The sequence below is a fragment of the Lissotriton vulgaris genome, chromosome 1_1, assembly GCF_964263255.1.
Source record: "Lissotriton vulgaris chromosome 1_1, aLisVul1.2, whole genome shotgun sequence".
Classification (NCBI taxonomy): domain Eukaryota; kingdom Metazoa; phylum Chordata; class Amphibia; order Caudata; family Salamandridae; genus Lissotriton; species Lissotriton vulgaris.
The window spans coordinates 658,231,132-658,251,558 of NC_141685.1; the positions used below are offsets into that span (position 1 = coordinate 658,231,132).

At 42.8% G+C, this 20,427-nt stretch overlaps 1 protein-coding gene across 2 annotated transcripts in view; it reads left to right on the top strand.

The window, feature by feature from the left end:
- Positions 1-20,427, top strand: part of RPF1 (ribosome production factor 1 homolog) — an 88,591-nt gene that overhangs the window by 33,229 nt on the left and 34,935 nt on the right. The window contains exons 3-6 of one of the 2 annotated variants that reach the window (XM_086954301.1): positions 12,061-12,141; positions 15,593-15,688; positions 16,706-16,859; positions 17,069-17,151. In XM_086954301.1, coding sequence (XP_086810427.1) covers positions 12,061-12,141; positions 15,593-15,688; positions 16,706-16,859; positions 17,069-17,151 — 414 coding nt within the window. The remainder of the gene's footprint in view (positions 1-12,060; positions 12,142-15,592; positions 15,689-16,705; positions 16,860-17,068; positions 17,152-20,427) is intronic. The other variant, XM_086954304.1, reaches the window with a different exon arrangement.

The window sequence follows — 20,427 nt, forward strand, 5'->3', positions numbered from 1 at the left end:
CATATCTTAGTATTAAAATCAGGACTTGACTGAACAAATTGGTAAAGGTTAACTTGGGCTCTACGCTGGTGGGAATTAAAAAACAGCTCGACTGGATCGAGTGTCTTCATCTTTTGCTGGTAGGAATATTCAATGTGCTTAAAATTAATATCTTACCCAAGGTGGTGTATTATTTTAGATCAGTAGGATTTGAACTCACTCGTGTACAGCTCCAGAACCGACAGTCAATATGTAGAAGATTTTTGTGGGACCAGGGGCAATCTCAAAGGCCAATAAAATTCATGACATTGCCTCGTAAATGTTGCGGGTGGGCAGTGCCTAGTTTTTCACTTTATTATTATGCCTGTATATTGCAAAATATGAGGATATCACTCACTGGGGAGGTTTTGGGTAATATGGCAGATGCTCCATCCATCTATAAGATGATACTTGGTTCTGAGGCCAAGAGCTGTTCATTTAAGATGCTCTAAGCAATCTACTATAAAAAAACACTTGCTTTAAGATTCTGGTAGCAGCTTTTAAAGTCTGGAAATCGGTCCGTAGATCTCTTAAAGTAGAGAGGGTTTGCTATTACACACCTACAGCCGCATCAACACTGCTGCCCTCCATTTTCTGGGATACTGCAACAGCTAGATGGAGACACAAAGGGATAAAGATAATTGGGGATTTTTAGGTCTCACACCTGCGATGCAGGGCGAAGCCCTGCTGTCGGCGGTTCTGCTTACAAGGAGCTAAGGGGAGACAAGAGATGTGCACGCGCCGCCTGCCGTAATTGGATCAGGTCGCGCGTGCGTTCACCATCTCCTGTAACCCCTAGCTCGTACAGCACACACACACACACACATACACATACACACAGACACTCGCGCACACACCCCCTCTCCGCCCCCCCGCCAGTCATCGGGCTCTTTTTACACACACACGCACGCATACATACAGACACACACACACACACACACGCACACGCACACGCACACACTCGCACATGCACACATCCCCCCTCATACCCCACTCACCGGGTTCTTTTTGCGTGTCCCTCTCTCCCTCAGCAGCCAGCGGGTCATTATCGGCAACAGGCCGGGCTCTCCACGAGCACGGGAGCCCCGCTAGCTGACACGCAAATCTAACGACGGGCACAGGAGCGCGGGGTAGGCTCCCGTCTGCTTCCTGTATTTTTGCGGCCCGCCCCGTCCCAACACAGGTTGCTTGGCTTCCTGTTCAAGCCAGGCTGCGGCAGTGAGTTTTTTTCAATACCTAACTTGTTTTCTAAATAGTTTGCTTTCCCACATCTAACACGGCTGTTGTGTAAATCGCTCATGTGAAATGTTCTTGTGGCATCTTGATATCCTTGCATAACGTGCAAGGTCTCATTCGCGATAACTAGGACTTCAACCCAAAGCCGACAACGCTGCTCTTCAAAAGCCGCATGTCATGCGCTGTCTGTAGTAGAGCATCATTGTTTGACAGCACTTTGCACGGTAATCGCCTGTACATAAGATCACTACTCCTGAATGTAAATAGGCCTCCTCTGCCTACACTTCTCTCAGACTGAGGCCCACGTGCACATATCCCCAATATTTAGTCACTGTCACCCCCGCCAACCCCGCAAATTCTTTATGATCTCGTCACTTATAAATAAGAATTTGTGCAACACATGAAGTGGGGTTCTTGCGGCATCGTGTTAAAATTGAAAATCCTGGTCTGCCGTTTGGTGTGAAGGAGGAACTCGACCAGAGTGTTGTTCCCATCCGAAGTCACACAGGGCGAACTCGAGTTTCTCCACTGGCGAGGTTGTTGTCTCACCCCTAACCCTCGAGGCATCAATGGACAGAGGGCAGGTGTGCAGAAAATGGCGGGCTTGCGAGCGGGCAGCAGTAGCGGTCGTGCAGCTAATATTAGAGGGACCCCACGAGGCCACGCTGCACCTGTGGCGCTGGCTCGGGGGAGAAGGAACCATGGTAATACGAGGGTGATAATACCTTGGTCATGGTAAACCTGAAAAAGGGAAAGCTGCAAAATAAAAACGCCAGCGGCAGTGATAATTATATACGCAGGACTCTAGGGATATTCGTGCTGTTATGTACAGTAAGGACCCCATACATAGGACGCCACATGCACAGTAGGATATGAGTGATGTTCTGTGCACTGATAGCGAGAAACTGTAGTCTCCGCGGAGACAGAAATATTGCCTTGTGCGCTATCACAGGGGGGAGAAATGTTACTCCGTGCAGTGAAAGAGCTAAACACGTGACCCAGCGATAGAAATGTTGACCATTGCAGGGATGAACGTAAAGACATCGCACTGGGGAGCGATGCACAGAGCTGCAGTTTCTATTCATGTCAGGGGGATTTTAGTTTCGCTCATAGTTTGAAGTAATACCGCCCTATAAAAACGCTCATCACGGGATTTACTTTAATATGAATTAACCAGTCGAGCATCTGCGCCCACATATTTTAGAGATAACATGTTTGCAAGAGACATTTACTTTTTTAACCTAACCAATTGTAAATTGTCAATCGTAATATTAAATCTATTTTAGTTATTGTTAAAAAAATCTCTAAGGTGAACTTCTCAGAGCCTATGCCATGTCTTATTGCATATTGCCAGGGCGCCCCTCTCCCGCTCCATGCAGGGTCGGACTAGGACAGAAAATAGGACCGGTCACCAAATTTAAAAAAGCCCATGTCAGTTAACTAAAATGTTTTTTTTAATTGCAAATTGAGGCAGTTTTTAACTTGTAAAGACACAGTGTATAAGTGTTTTGCAAGTTATGGAAGACGTCGTGGATCTGAGCTTGCCGCATGAAGTGTTTATTTTAATATCAGAGAAATTAACAGTAAGAACCAGCCCAACAGACCTTAAAACCGACTGCACACTGACATGTCAAACTAGCTTTTGGTGCACTGCCATTGCCCTGTAGGTTAAGGCCTCTGAAATTATGACAGTCTGGCGGGTCAACTTTCTGTTGCTGTATGCAGGTGCTGAAGTAGTACCAATGCGGTGCAAACTAACCACAGAGAGTGTTACCATTTCCAAGTGTAAAAATAACAAAATAATACTATCACAAGAGGTGCCACATTATGCCGCATAAGATGCCTTTTCTTGTCACATAGTTTAATCAACCCTGTCGCATAATTCGGCCCTCTCGTTCCGCATAATTACAGTTGTCCTGCCTGTATGCCAGTCCAACCCAGACTCCATGTATTGTATTATATTGTGTTGTAATTGCATTTATATAGCGCTTACTACCCCTGACGAGGCGTCAAAGCACTTTTTCGGCGAGTAGCACGCTACTCCGGGACCCATAGAGGATTAGTGTTGAATTAGTATAGTGAAACATGCAAGTACATTTTAAGTGGTGGATAGGTTAGTCAGTTAATTGGATTTGGAATGATAGCAGAAGGATAGAGGACAAAGGTTTGTATTTATATAGCGCTTGGTGACGCACGCTATTCAGGAAGCCTACAAAGGATTAGTGGTTAATTAATATGGTGAAATATGAAGTAATGTCAGTGGTGGATATTAGTCAGTTACTTGGACATTTGTTCGTAATTCGCCAAGTGCCTTTCGTTTCTCTCACTCTCTCCTACCCCTTCACTGTCTTGGCCTCTTCACTCTTCCTCTATTTCTGTCTCACTCTCTCCTGCCCCATCACTGTCTTGGCCTCTCCACTCTTCCTGAGTTTCCGTCTCACTCTCTCCTGCCCCTTCACTGTCTTGGCCTCTTCACTCTTCCTCTGTTTCCGTCTCACTCTCTCCTGCCCCTTCACTGTCTTGGCCTCTCCACTCTTCCTCTATTTCTGTCTCACTCTCTCCTGCCCCTTCACTGTCTTGGCCTCTCCACTCTTCCTCTATTTCCGTCTCATTCTCTCCTGCCCCTTCACTGTCTTGGCCTCTCCACTCTTCCTGTATTTGTCTCGCTCTCTCCTGCCCCTTCCCTGTTTTGGCCTCTCCACTCTTCCTCTATTTCTGTCTCACTCTCTCCGGCCCCTTCACTATCTTGGCCTCTCCACTCTTCCTGTATTTGTCTCACTCTCTCCTGCCCCTTCACTGTCTTGGCCTCTCCACTCTTCCTCCATCCCTCGCCCTCCCCCTATCTCTCGCCCTCCCCCTATCTCTCGCCCTCCCCCTATCTCTCGCCCTCCCCCTATCTCTCGCCCTCCCCTATCTCTCGCCCTCCCCTCTATCTCTCGCCCTCCCCTCTATCTCTCGCCCTCCCCTCTATCTCTCGCCCTCCCCTCTATCTCTTTCTCGCCCTCCCTCTATCTCTTTCTCGCCCTCCCTCTATCTCTCTCGCCCTCCCTCTATCTCTCTCTCGCGCTCCCTCTACCTCTCTCTCGCGCTCCCTCTACCTCTCTCTCGCGCTCCCTCTACCTCTCTCTCGCCCTCCCTCTACCTCTCTCGCCCTCCCTCTACCTCTCTCTCGCCCTCCCTCTACCTCTCTCTCACCCTCCCTCTACCTCTCTCTCGCCCTCCCTCTATCTCTCTTGCCCTCCCTCTATCTCTCTCTCGCCCTCTCTCTATCCCTCTATCTCTCGCCCTCTCGCCCTCTCTCTCTCGCCCTCCCTCTATCCCTCTATCTCTCGCCCCCCTCCCTCTATCTCTCGCCCCCCTCCCTCTATCTCTCGCCCCCCTCCCTCTATCTCTGACTCCTCCCTCTATCTCTCGCCCTCCTCCCTCTATCTCTCGCCCTCCTCCCTCTATCTCTCGCCCTCCTCCCTCTATCTCTCGCCCCCCTCCCTCTATCTCTCGCCCCCTCCCTCTATCTCTTGCCCCCTCCCTCTATCTCTCGCCCCCCCTCCCTCTATCTCTCGCCCCCCTCTCTTTCTTTCGCCCTCCCTCTCTCTTTCTTTCGCCCTCCCTCTATCTATCTTTCGCCCTCCCTCTCTATAGCATCACCACAGCATCACTTGGGGGCACCACAACATCACTGCATCACTTGTCGCCGCATCACTTGTCGCCGCCACAACATAATTCAGAGCCACCACAGCATCAATCTGTGCAACCATTCAACAACAACTGATTCAAATATGTTCTCTCAATGTTTCAAGCTTTATTACAATTGTCACAAAAAGATGTTGATATTTCACTTCTGTTCTTGGATTTTGTCTCAATAAAATACACTGAACATAATCTTCACAAAAGTTATTTACAAAAGTTTAAGCTATTGCCATAATAAATTACATTACCTTTTTATTTAAGTTTTAATTATTTAAAAAAATTAAAAGCCTTTGTTTTTGTAATATCAATACATCTAAGTCACTTAAATACATCACATATTGCATTACAAATGCTATAGGTGTCATATTTGCGAAAGTTAAAACTATTGGCATTGTAAATGACAAAGCTATTATTTCGCTATTTTCAAAACCAACACAAGTAAAAAATGTGTAATTTACAATACCAATAGCTCGAACTTTCCTGATGCGAGACCTATTGCATTGCAAATGCGTGTTATAAGGATGATGGTATTATCTCATTTTCAATATTGGCTGGCAAGTATCTTCTTAAAACCGACTCCAAGTTCTAACAAATTTGAGAAGGAACCTTTCACTTTTGAGATATAGAGTGTCAAATGTTATGCTATTTTTAATCTCTAGTATAATCTGTACTCTCTTAAGGGACTGCGTCGACTTAAACTGGGCCTAAAGATCTGGGGCTCAATGATAAAGCATATGAAAGAGTAAAAGGCTATAGTTATGTAATCTGCCCCTATTTATTATTCCTATAAGGTAGTTTTACTATCCCTTTTTTTGCACCCATTGATTAAGATGAAATATTGAATTTTTCTATGTATCTAAAGATTTGTATGCTTAATGAAATGTCATGTGGTTAACCATATTATGGATTGAAATGAAAAAATGAGCATTTGCAATGCAATAAGGCTCGCATTTACACAAGTTTAAGCTATCGGCATTGTAAATGACACTGCGTTCTATTTATGTTTTCAAAAACCAAAACAAAATTAAAGGAATTGTCATTTACAATGCCAATAGCTCAAACTTGCGTATAAGGGAGACTTATTGCATTGTAAATGTTTGTTTTCTTTTTGTTTGCCGATCTGAGTTGGAGCGGTAAAGGAAAGAAAAACAAGGTAGCATAGATGTGGGATAGCAACATGGAGAGGTAGGCATAGGGCTGGGGAGGCAACAGGAAGTCAGGAGGTGCAAGCAAGATCCAGGCGTGTGTGGGGGTTAACAACGCGGAGAGAGGGGGGGGAATAAGGATGAGAGAGATAAAGCAACATGGAGCAGGGGAGAAGTACACAGACAAAATAGAATAGGCCTTGGGTAGCACACAAAGCTATTGAGCAACACGAGTGAGCTCGGCAGCGAAGTACTCAGGAGAGAGCTGGAAAACACAAGCCCTCTCTGAGCGCCTAAACAAAACGAAACAAGCAAAACAGAACTTGGTGACGGTAAGGGCAGATGGGTATTGAAAGGTGGGGAGGAATTTAGAGCCTAAGAGGAAAAGGGCCAAATCAGCCAAGAAAGAGGAGGGGAGGGAAGGAGGACTGGTGAGCAGAGAAAACAAGAAACTGAGAGTGAGAATGGGTGTGAGAGGCAGAGAAAGGGATGGGGAGGATGGAGAAAGGAGAAATCTCTGGATGTAATAGATCTGGCCCCATCCCAGCAGCTGCTTGAGTAGGCTGTGATTTCATTCGAAGAACTTGATTGTTGGACTTTTTCCTTTTAACTACAGGTTCGGGTATGATTTAGGGCTATAGGTGCGGGGCGAATGGAGCTGCTGCAAGTGTTTTATTATCCCCGCTATGTCCGTATGTTCGGGTATTAGATACTCCATGTCAGCTGGACCTTTTGCCAACTGTACTAGATGAACCATGAGTTAGCCTGCATTGCTCAAAGGTGCAGCATCTGCTATCCGTGGCTATGTCACCCACAGTAATCTCCGGTCCCACAGACCACCTACATTCAGTCAGTGCGATTTCGGTGCTTACAACCCCAGTTGCTCGCTCCAGCATAGTGGCTATACTTGTGGGTCTCCATAGGACGATCATTCGGTTTACGCTTGCCCATAATAGTATAGCAAAACTGAGATGCTCACTTAAGTTGGCTGAAGGAGTTGAGACATTGGATGTTTGACATGACTAAGCCTTAAATGGCCGCAGATAGGCACAGATGGGCCTGCCCTTGGCACGGGCTGTGCCCATGCACGTCTTGCACCATGGGAACGCGAGGCGCCCTTGCATGCGCACTGTTGTCGCCAGGAGTTGTGGGAATTGAAATTCTCCCACTGTGGTGAAAGGTGTAGCATGGCTCCCTCTGGCCAGGCAAAGAAACCACACCAGTGCACTCTTGGTCCCCTGGAGGTACATCAGGATGATCTGTAAATTAGCATTCCAAGGCAACACCATTGGTATGCTAATCTGACTTTCCTCAGAGGTGAGGGGATGCCGTTCCCACGACCCCGCCTCTGCCCCCCCCCACCCCACAAGCAGGAGCCCTTGACGCCTGGACAGGACTGAAATCTAATAGTCAGAGAGGCTTGTCCACCCTCAGACTAGTTCCAACCCTGACTTGGGCTACCTGATGTGGATACGGAATTTAAAAGTCTGCCATCATGGTGATAGCAGAATTTGGAACTCTTGGACAGGGTTGTGCCCGCTTCCAACAGGACGTGGTCCTAGAGGGGTTGTAGGGACCCCAGGGTTAAGTAACCCATTGCCTACTACCCTACACTCCACCAGCACCCTAAAATCTAGTATTTAGGGAAGCCCCCTGACACCATGAAATTCGATTCCTGCTGACCTAAGAAGAAAGACACCCAAGAGCCGCGAGAAGCATGGACTGCGGAGAAGCCACTTACTTGGAACCAACCTTGCCGGCCTGTTTGCTGGGCCTAAGAAATTGCGCTAAAGTCTTCATGTCCTGAAGCTGCTGTGCCTCCAATAGCTTTGGAGGACTGACTGCCTTCAACAAAGACCCAGGAAGTCCTGTGGAGTAGCTTAGCTTGTTCCATGCATTGTGCAGGCACTCCAAAAGAGCTGGGAAGACTCCGGACTGCAGCAGTCCTAACTCTGGAAAGCACCACTGCACCTGTGTCCCCTATCCTGTGTTGAAGTGGGCCAGTGGTGCCAGTGTGGTCCCACGACCCTCCAGAGACCAAGCCCACCGTGGGTTTACCCACAGTGGACTCAGCAAAGCCGTCTGCAGCCTCTTTGTGTTGGCCCCCTCTACCGCAAGTGTCTCCGGTGCCTCAAGACTCCTTTGCAACCTGGCCTTTTGGCCCGATGAGAAGAGGACCAGAGTCCGAATGCCCACTAGCATTGTGCGTGCTGAGACCCTTTTTTGGGTCAGCCGGACTGGACTCCCAGTCCCAGCTTACTGGCTCTTTTTGACCGGACCGATCCCCATTGACTTCAACAGGGCATCCAATGCTGAATTGCACTTCTGAACCTTGCTGCCCCTGTGCTGCCCGAGGTGACCTGTTGGTGCTGCCTTGGACCCTGCCACATACTTACCTCAAGTCCAGAAGATTGGTCCTGTAAGTGGCTGTAAAATATCTGTATGCCGTTTATGCATTTCCTCCATAGGATAACAATACCACTTCAGAAACTGCACTGTTGATTCTTCATAACTCTATACATACTTACCTGATTTTGATGATCTTGATGCTTAAAGTTTTATAAAGATACATGTTAATTTTTTTAATTGGTGTGGATCTACTTATTGAGTTGTGTGTGTATAATTTATTGACTGTGTGTATGCAACAAATGTCTAACACTCCTTTCTGATAAGCATACGGCTGCTCAACCACATACCCGAAAGAGAGCACATTGGGAGTGCTAGAGCAAGCCCCTGTCCGCTTGTAAGAGAAACATGGACTCTTTGCACAATATAGATTTTTTTAGTATAATATATATATATATGGTATGTAACTGTTACCACGCATCTTTTACCACAAAATACTGTTACAACGCAGGACCCTTTACAACGAATACCTTTACAACGCATTACACTACAACGCAGATACTATTACAACGCATACCATTACAACGTAAGTATCGGTAAGTTTATCTCTTTTAAAAAACATTTATTAGGGGTATTGGGTTTGGGTTTTGGGGTACAGGGGTATTTTTAGGTTTCAGGTTTGGGTTTTGGGGTACAGGGGTATTTTTAGGTTTCAGGGCTGGGTTTGGGTTTTGGGGTACCGGGGTATTTTTAGGTTTCAGAGTTGGGTTTGGGTTTTGGGGTACAGGGGTATTTTTAGGTTTCAGGGCTGGGTTTGGGTTTTGGGGTACAGGGGTATTTTTAGGTTTCAGGGCTGGGTTTAGGTTTTGGGGTACAGGGGTATTTTTAGGTTTCAGGGCTGGGTTTGGGTTTTGGGGTACAGGGGTATTTTTAGGTTTCAGGGTTTGGTTTGGGTTTTGGGGTACAGGGGTATTTTTAGGTTTCAGGGTTGGTTTTGGGGTACAGGGGTATTTTTAGGTTTCAGGGCTGGGTTTGGGTTTTGGGGTACAGGGGTATTTTTAGGTTTCAGGGCTGGGTTTGGGTTTTGGGGTACAGGGGTGTTTGGTTTCAGGCCTGGGTTTGGGTTTTGGGATACAGGGGTATTTTTAGGTTTCAGGGCTGGGTTTGGGTTTTGGGGTACAGGGGTATTTTTAGGTTTCAGGGCTGGGTTTGGGTTTTGGGGTACAGGGGTATTTTTAGGTTTCAGGGCTGGGTTTGGGTTTTGGGGTACAGGGGTATTTTTAGGTTTCAGGGCTGGGATTGGGTTTTGGGGTACAGGGGTATTTTTAGGTTTCAGGGCTGGGTTTGGGTTTTGGGGTACAGGGGTATTTTTAGGTTTCAGGGCTGGGTTTTGGGGTATAGGTGTATTTTTAACATATATTTACAAATTCTTAAATAAAAATTAATATAATTAATTAAAATATTTAAATAATTTTTAGTTACATTATTTTAAAATATTATATACTTACCTATACTTACGTTGTAATGGTATGCGTTGTAATAGTATCTGCGTTGTAGTGTAATGCGTTGTAAAGGCATTCGTTGTAAAAATTGCGTGGTAAAAGTATGCATGCTAACGTCATACATCCATATATATATTTGTATTCTTTTTATTTAACATTAAACATATGCTTCAGACAGAAAACAATACGGTGTAAATGCTGGATGCTTTTACATATACATTTATACAGTAAATTCCATATTTTAGAACTCCCTGTAGCCTGTCTTTACAGTCAACTCTGGCTGGGGTACAGTTCTCTTATGCAGTCCCCTTATTACCGTTGTGCCGTCCCTCATGATACTGCCCATTAACTCTTATATTTCGACCAAGCCCCCCATATCTTTTCCCATTTGTGTGGGAAGCCTCTTAGTATACTATATAAAGAGTCAGTCAGCTTCCTACAACTTTGAATTTTAGGGTTTCTTGTTTACAAATAGTGTTTATTGTGCATTCAGACATGTTAGAAACCTATTGTTATAACCTTGCTTAAAAAATCTGATTTTAGTGACCACAGTGGGTTAAAAATAGAGTTTTTGTTCACTGCCTGAAGCGTATCATTTCCCCATATGGGATGCTCTCCATAACGGACATAGGTTGAGCACTTGATACACGTAGAATGCTATTGCATGCTGTGAATTTTCTGAATTTCTTACTCTTTGATCATTGTGTACATAGAATTCTAAAGCTAAATAATTCCTCCCTAGTGCTAGCCCACAGGTCAATGATGTAATTGACATACCTCCCCCAGAACAACACATGTTCTGTCCTGCTGGATGAAAGTCCACCCCAGGCATGCTGCTTCTCATACCATCCCATAAATAAGTTGGCATAGGAGGTGGCAAACGTGGAGCCCGTTGCTGAACCTTTGCAGATGTTGGTACCACTAGTTGCCTTGCTGGAAACATTTTTGAGAGAATTAGGTCAACCATTTCCATTTTCATACAGTTACGTTCATAAAGGTTGGCCTTCCAGGTGAACCAAAAGAATTCTAAAGCTATTAAGCCAAATATATTTTTTATGCCAGTATATAGGCTAGTCGCATCAAAGGTCGCAAACTTGGTGTTATTCTCCCCCGGATTACAATTTCAAATTTATTAAAGATGCCCTTACTGTCCCTAATGGAAGAGGGAAGGTTAGGCACACAGATTTGTAATTTGTTCGTCCATATAATTCAGTAGTAATTCCGTTGGGCAGTTTAATGCCCGATATAATTGGTTTACCCAGTGGGAACAGTGCTTCTTTTGGCACTTTGGAGAGAACATAGATACATGGAATCCTTAATTGTATTTCAGTAAATATTTATACTCCTTCTCTGAAAAGACATTTCTATTTCCAATCCAGAGGCTTCATATTGATATATAAGGAGTGTTCTTTCATTGCATTAGACATGTCATTAGCTCAGTGTGTTATCGCCGGGAGTTGTCTATCAATTTGGGCTAAATAGTCCACATTACCTCCTTTGTCAGCCTCTATAATAATAATGAATATTTTATCCTGGTTAGATTTTTTTTTTTAGAGACATTCTTTCAGTTGGAGTTAAGTTACAGATCTTGTGTGAATTCCTGATGTCCCTATCCTCAAGGTTTTGTAAATTGCTGATCAAAGTTTTGGAAAAACACACTTATGATGTTTTACTGAGTGTTTAAAGGTATAAATTCGTAGAGTAATTTTTGCTTCATATCATAACTTACATCGTCTATAATATCCAGAATATTAAGCAGTATCTCTTTGATTATGACTTTATCATTCTTCAATGACAATAATAGTTGTAAGTCATATATTTCAGAGGTGGTTTGTGTAGGAGGCAGGGATATTTTTTAACATTACCATCAGGCTTCTTAGTTGACTAATCTTTAAATTTCAATTATCATGTAAATGTATACAAGTCAACATGTATATATGTAAGGCCACCAAATTGAGAGGGGCAAAATCCCTAATCTTGTACTTGGTCCATTTGGAATACGTGCAATTATACAAAAATGTAAACATAGTTTTGCAGTTTAACCATGCATTAAACCGTAAATGCAAAACCAAAAAGTAAATAGTGCTCTGTGTTGATGATGAATTGTTTTTTGTTTCTTCTTGTAGGCTCCACCAAAGCCAGTTCCTAAGACTATTGAAAACCAAAGAGTCTATGACGAGACAACAGTTGACCCAGCAGATGAAGAGGTATTGGATGAGTGATTCAGGCTTGTCAGTTGTCAAATTCTCCACAGCTTGCAATAAGCATCATATATTATTTGCACAATGTTTGCATTTTGATGTGCCCTTTAACTAGAATAATTGTCTGCCACCTCATGCAAACTCAAGTCTGTGGCAGGAACACAATGAAATACAACTCCTTGCAAATCAAGTGCCTTATTCTTATGGTGAAGATTTTATTTATACTGTAGGTTATGTAGTGGATGAGCTGTTGTCATATAGTAACCTTGTTCCAGACTTAAGGTTTTTTCCTTAGTTTGTTTCACACGTGAAGGACCGTACTGAATTGATCAAAACGTGATTTTCTGTGCATTTGAGATTCAGTCTATCTTGGATTACCACCGTTACACTTTTGCTTAAACAATTGTACAACAATCTAGCTATTTCTATGTGCAGCCATTGTGACTTAAGCCATTGATGAAAATGCTTAATAAGCTGCAAACAGTATGCCTCACACAAAGCTTTATTCTGTGACTTAATGTATGTTTTTCCTACAAATTTAGGTTTAAGTCATACAAGTTTAGGCGTGTACAACTTCTATTGACATAAACAGTTTTGTCTGTCGGGCCCAGTTTGTGTGGTGACATGTTTCTGACAGTTCTGACAGTTCTCATTTCTGTCAATACTTCTATATAATCTCTTTCCATGAAAGTGTATGTTTTGTCCTTTGTCATTAGTTTGATATTTTAAACATCAATTTAATGATTAGATTAACTGACTAAAACAAAAAAGTCATGCTAGCCTTTTTTTCCAAGAGTTTTTTTTAGGTCTGTCTTGGCAGCTGAGCTGACCTGTTCTTACTATTTCTTTCAAATAGACTTCGAGTGGGCTTTGTTTCCAACCGGAGACGTATTTGACACACACCTTGTGCTAATGGCTGATTGTTGTATAATTTGGAAGTCTTACTATTGGATGACATGAGAGACTGTTTGTACTTTAAAAAGTACATTCAATCATCACACTGTTTATCATATACTTTAACGTCTGTATGCTTTTTCTTTATAAAGCAATTTTTGCTGCTTTCTTTCCCATAATTTGAAAAACCAGCACAGCTCGCTTTAATGTGACGAACCGTATTTGTGAATGCATTGCTTGTAAACAGCATTAACAGCTGTCTCATATTTACCTGCATTGGCATTGCTTGTTCCTTCTGCGACTTTCCCAGAAAGTTAAATGAGAACTTCTCTAGTCTTTTATATTTATTTTCTACTGGGTTCTTTTTGGTTTACTTTTTTCCTTAACGAATGTGCTGCAAATAATTGGAGATTGCTTTTTATAAAGGTGTTTTGTAAAATGGAATATTAATGTAAAGCATCCCTCGAAAATCATAAAACCTTTTACTAGCCCCACAGGTCTAGTAACTTTAATAATCTACTCTACCTAACTGTAATGTACTTCACCCATAAACTGCTCTGTTTTATGTCAACATAGGCAAATATGTTATTTTGCAGAGACACCTTTTTCTTCATTATCACATATGAGAGCACCTTCCAATATGGGATTTCAGCATTCCTGCTGTGCAAAAAAACATATTTGGTTTGAGTTTATAGACTAAACTTTTCCTCCATACATAATAAGAATCTAGCCCACATACACATGACCCCGGACTTGCCTCTTACTTCAATAATAGCATTGCCATGAGGGCAGAAATGTTTCTCCGTTAATCTTTAAAAACTATTTTTTTATAAATATAACTAAAGCATGAGTTGGTAGTGCACTGCCATTTACAGACAGCAGCACACTTTCCATTGAAATGGCCAAAAACGTTCCCACTAACATGCAGTTTACCTTAGTGTATAAACAATATGTGGAAATCATGTTTCAGCAAACCTCACTAAGTAAAGTGTTTCATTCTATTAATTTTTTTTTTCATCACACAGGATTACAAAACAAGGGCTTTCGTAACTACTGACATTTATTTTGAAATGCTTGTATAGATCACATTTTAGCTATTTAAATGTGAGTTGAAATAAAACATTACATCCTACAGCCTTTAATTTCACACTTTTTGTACATCAGGTTTGTCAGACTATTCACTTTACAAAATTCTCGAACAGTCCGTGAAAGAAAAGTAATTGTAGATGTAAACTGACTTTTGACTTCGTCTCTGAAAATAGAATAAATATGACAAGATAAAAGATTTAAAGGCATATTTAATGCTCCTTCACTTTGTAAGTGAGCTGAACACCTGTTTGTCAGTTCACCAGAAGGGGCAAGTAGGCTGTAAATATAGCTTTGCCCTGATAAAATCTGACTGGACTTAGCAAGTAGGCGAGTACGTTTGTCAGGGCCTGTAAAGAAACATGAAATTGCTCAATTATTACTCCAGGGAATGCCATGACATTTGGTTGATAGCAGTTGAAGTTTAACATAGTACTTATTTGTTCTAAAAGGGTGTTAGGTTTTTAAGAACCCTTCTCGTACTTTTGGATATGCAGTATTATTTCTCTGGTAGGTGCCTTTTTCCGAGACTATCGTCTTATAGAATGCAATCCTGGTACTTTGGTAGGTATATGCCATTTTAAATTACACACAAAGTATATATATCATAACACCAGTCTCGTTTTTTGGCTCCAGAAAGTTTAGTTTTCCCATTCCATTTCTGCATCCACTTTTGACTCAGCTGTTTGTTGTAGCTTACCGGCCTGTCAGAGGCCGAAGTGCCTGCACATCTCTAGCTAGCAAGTAGTATTAGATTGAAATACATATTCTGAGTTCATTTTCATACATTCCCTACAGTACACATTTACAGGTACGCATGCACTGGAATAAACATTCATACCGTGGGCAAATATCTAGTTTTCACTTTAATAAATCTGTCTTCTCGCAGTTCTTTCCATTTTTAGTATGAACATGAACATGCTGGCAAAAGTAAAGCATTATCTTATAGCATTGTCCTTCATGATTTCTTTTTTTTCTATCATTCATTCAAATATTTCATGGTCTAAAAATATTTTGGCAGCAACCAATTTATTTTGTAATTTTTCATTTTTTTGTAATCTTGGTGAATTTTCTAGTGTGATTTACTTGGGACTGTGGAACAAAAAGTAGTAGTTCTCTATGCTTTTAATCAATGTGTTCGGGAGGTAAGGAGACACTGTCTTTAAATCAAACTAGAGAGGTGTTGAATAGGTCTGAACACTTTTTTGGTACAAGAATAATGTAATTGTAGTTGATGTTGAGATAGTAGTGTGGCTTTGGGAGGATAGAGAACGGTGGGGACCAATATTTAAATATGTATGATCGCTGAAGTGGCCATTGGTGATAACTTGATGGGAGTAGTCTCTTAGACATCTTTTCAGACTTCTGTTTGACATTAATTCGGGAGGTAGCCTTTATCATTATTTCTTTGTCGCTCTCACTTATGTATATTTCTACCGTACACCGACTAATTGGAATGCCTTTGTGTTACTTCCAGGTTATTTTTGATGAATCTACAGACGAATTTGCCTCTTACTTCAACAGGCAGTCTGTCCCCAAGATTCTCATCACAACTTCAGACCGGCCTCGGGGGGTAAATAGGTTTTTCTATTTTCATGTGCTTTTCTTTTTATGCCCATTTATGCGACGGAACATGCCAGTGCACGTTCAACCTTTTATTCGTTTACTTGAAAGCACAAAAAGCGTGATGGGTAAACACTATAGAGTCAAACATTTATACATGCCAAAATAATTTGAGTTTGCTCTAGTTGTGTAGCACAGCTCTCTGGTCAAGCATGCAATAGGCATAACATCATAGTACTTAAAGTGCATTATTGGATTCAATGAATATATCATAATGGAATTAATGTCTTGCTCTCCCTGAAATAATGTTTTTGCAAATCGAAATAATCCACTGAAGCCTGTACATTATCATCATTGGTAAAGAAAATGTGGATCTTGTGGAGATGTGCAGTCAATATTTCTTTGGAATTGGAGTGCCTCTTCACCTCCTGACATTGCAGGATAGAGTATACATCAGAATTCCTTACCCTATGGCTTGGCATGTAAATGCATGAATTTTGGTAAATGTAAATGTCTCTGGAAACTTGAAAAAGGAACATGCTTTCCTGACTGCTTATCATTTATAAGAGTGTGATTTGATTGTACTCCAGCCCTCGCTTATCACTGAAGATTGTTAGTGAATTGCTTTCTATTTCACCTGGAGAGCTGACCCTTTATTTCAACTACATAAGAAATTCAGGCTAAATTTCTAAGTCAATGGGTTCTTTAAATAAGACTTATTTCATAAAAATAGTTATTTTTCTAGGCCTGTAGGTGTGCTAGAGGTCTTACGTGACATTTTAATTAACTGGTTTTCCTTGTAGCCACTTGGAGAGCGATGTGTGTGCTGGTCATTGTCTTCAAAATTTTCTTCATAGAGACCGATGACTGTTATTGCCCTGTTATTGTGAAACCTCCTGGTAGTTTTTTTTTTCTGCCTTTTTGCCGGATTTTCTGTTAAAGATCTCATTCCCAGGCCTACTATGCATGTCCTGCTTGTAGTATGGTAATCAAAATGTATATACTAACCACATTTACTTTCTTTCAGAGAAGTGTGAAGTTCACAGAACAGTTATCGAGCATTATTCCCAACTCCCATGTTTATTACAGAAGAGGTCTGCCTCTAAAAAAAATAATACCACAATGCACTGCAAGAGATTTCACTGACCTTCTAATTATTAATGAAGACAGAAAAGTACCAAGTATCCTTGCGAACCTATAACTTTTGTAACCTTTTGTTGTTAGAACATTTTAATAATATTTAATTGTATTTATAGTAAAATTGTAAAGCAAAATATATCAATAATATAAAAATAAGTTTCAGTCCTTCGGTTTTAAGTTAAACCAGGAATTGTGTATAGACATTTTTATTTTTTGCCTGGATATAATCTTTTCTTAACTTGAATCCAAGATGGGCTTGTGCTGACTCATTTACCAGATGGCCCAACAGCTCATTTTAAAATGAGCAGTGTTCGTCTGCGCAAGGAGATTAAGGTGAGTTTGTAGCATATTTTGATGTGGCATTGTTTTTAAGTATACCTATGGAACACAAGCCATATTGTTTTTCAAGTTCATTGCACCGAAAACACTTTCTTTAACCTTTTATCACAATTTTAACGTTGCTTTTTCATTCAGCTACCACATCATCTTTACCACCACCCTGCTACGGATATTACTATGGCAATGTAGGCAGAGTGCACATTTTTAATACTGGGCAAACTGGTATGTTGACCCCACATGTTTCTTCAAGTGGATTTTGCTTTTTCAGAGTCCAGTGAATTTTAGACTCCACAAAATACTCCACCACACTGCAGATTACTATTTTCATTCAGTTTTGAGAACACATTTTATTGGCTAGACTTGAGTCCGTTGAGTTTATTCCTAAAACACGTACAGCCTTGGTGTATATCCCAAATGACCTAATGTTACTTGCAGAGCCAGCCACCCAGTCTGTTTATGTTGGAAGTATTTGCATTGTTTATGTACATTGAACCTAAATGTCCTCCTGCCCAGATTATATGATCATGGAGAGACCCTAACCCCGCTGACGACACCCAGCTCATTATCTCCCTCACCAGCAAAACTAGACTCAGCTTCCAGGAAGGAATGAGAAACGTGGCCACCTGGATGAAGGACAGCTTCCTCAAACTCAACTCTGAAAAGACAGAGGTTCTCATCTTCGGACCCCGCCCCTCCGTCTGGAGCGACCTCGAAACCCCACCCACCCTGGCGGACACGCTTGGAACCTCGGCATAGTCCTCGACTCCTCCTTCTCCATGAACCACCAAATCAACGCTATCTCCTCCGCCAGTTTCAACTACCTCCGGATCCTACGTAAGACTTTCAAGTGGATCCCCCAGACTGCAAAAAGACAGTCACTCACGCATTCATCACCAGCAGGCTCGACTACGGTAACGCCCTCTATGCCGGAATCAACAAATCTCTACTAGGCAACTCCAAATCATCCAAAATGCGGCCGCCAGGTTCATCCTGGGGATACCACGCCACGAACACATGACTCCACTCGTGCAAGAACTCCACTGGCTCCCCGTCGAGAAGAGGGTCACCTACAAATCCTTCAACAACATCGGAACCAAATACCTCAACGACCGAATGTGCTTCCACGCACCAAAGAGGAACCTCCATTTAGCTGACCTCGCCCTAGCAGAGGTCCCATGCCTCTACCGAAGCAGAGCTGGAGGAAGAGCCTTCTCCTACACCGCAGCCACAGCATGGAACACTCTCCCAGTGGAAATAAGACGGTCACCAACCCTGCACACCTTCAGACGAGCTCTCAAGACCTGGCTTTTCGACTGACCGGAGCAGTCCTACCTTTCCCTCCACCAGCGCCTTGAGACCCTCAAAGGTGAGAAGCGCGCTTTACCAACCACTGATTGATTGATTGAGACAGTGGTTGTCTAATGTTGATTCATGAGATCTGTAGCCATGCAAGGTTTTCAGGATAATTACTTGCTTTGTAAATGTTTTCTATTTCAATTAATTGCATATGTATTTTGTTGGACTTTGCACCCTGGAAGTGGTTGTCCTCCTAAAATTTTGCCTTCAGACTTCACTTTAGCTGGTATTAGGACTCTGCATACTTGTGCGCTCCTTAAAACATGTTAGATTGGCTCACACCTAATTGGCATGTTTCATTTATTTGTAAGTTCCCTGTAAAGTGTCATTACCTGTGCCCAGGGCCTGTAAATTAATTGCTACTAGTAGGACTGCAGCACTGATTGACTGTACCACCCACTTTAGTAGCACTTGAACATTGTCTCAGGCCTGCCATTGCAACCTATGTGTGCACTTTTAAACAGTTATTTCGACCTGGCAAAGTAACTCTTTTGCCAGATCGAAACCTTCCTTTTTAATGCATATGTTGCCCCTAGGGAAGCCCCTGGACAGCCCAGAGGGCACGGTGCAATGTATTTAAAAAGTAAGGTTTACTTGTCCTGGTAGTGAAAAACTTTTATATTTGTTTTTCACCACTGCAAGATCTTTCTCTCCTATAGGATAACATTGGAGTTACCTTAATTCAATTTATAACATTAGAGTTACCTCATAACATTTTATAAGGCGAATTTCCAGATCAGAACAGGTAACCAGTTCGTGTTTGGTGTCTCTGTAATTTACATTTCAAATCCTAACTTATGGTGAAGTCAGATTTTTAATTCCAATTCTGCAAATGCCAATTATAGAAAGTTGGCATTTTATTGTCTTAGCCATTTGGTTCCTTCACCCTGTCTCTGGGTCACATGACTGGGTGTGGGCGACAGTTGAGCTTTGTGTATTCCTCCTAGACAACCCCACACAATAGGGTGCTTTGGTGTGACTGGATGAGCCATCACTGGCAGAATGGGAGGTAGGAGCTGGGGCCAGCCCCACCTACCGTTGAATAGGCTGTGTCCTGTTGCCTCACTCTGCGAGACTGTTGCTCTGAAGGAACTGCTGCGCTGAGCTGCTGCCCTTGTGCGTGGGTGAAAAGGGTTGGACCTGAATCTCTTGAACCCAGAATCCAGAGTGACTCCAAGGACTACTTGGCTGGCCTCCTGATCTGAAGCCTCCGGGCCACAACAGGCTTCCATCAACCTTGCACCTGGACACAGAGTCTACCCTGCCAAGTGGGCCCAAGGGACTTGCCTGTCTCTGTGGATCCACCGGAACTGACTAATCTCCTCTGCTATATGGCACAACCCTGAGCAGAAATGCAGCATTGCCGCTGCTGTGTAGTTTGGCCCCGTCGCACAGACATGAATTGTCACAGCAGAGCCTTCGGAACCGCCAATGCGCGGCGCAGGCCCTCGCATCCCTTGTGAGCAGCAGACTTGACGCTGGACTCTGCATTGGAGCCTCACAGCTCTTTGACACCGACTTATCACCCCTACTGCGTGCTGCATCCTCTACGCTGGACTTGGCATCGCAAGGCCCATTCGCAGGATCCTTGATGACGCCACAGGTCCTTTCATCGCAGCCTTGTCACATCTCGGAACCGACACCTCGCTTTGGCTGCACGGTGCATTTTTAACGTGGATCCTTGCAGCGCTCTGCACCAAGATTTAAAGTACTGTTCAACTGGCCTAACTGGGTCCCTGTAGCCATCCTGCACGATATTGTGGTTGGCATGAAATTGTGACTTTGTTCTGGTCCAGTACGACCAGATGTCCACTGTAGGCGCTTTGTGCTGTTAGGTGCTATTTCCACGAAAATCTTAAAAACTCCGGTTCTACTGATTGGATTTTTCTCGTTTTGGTTCTATTATTTTAGCTT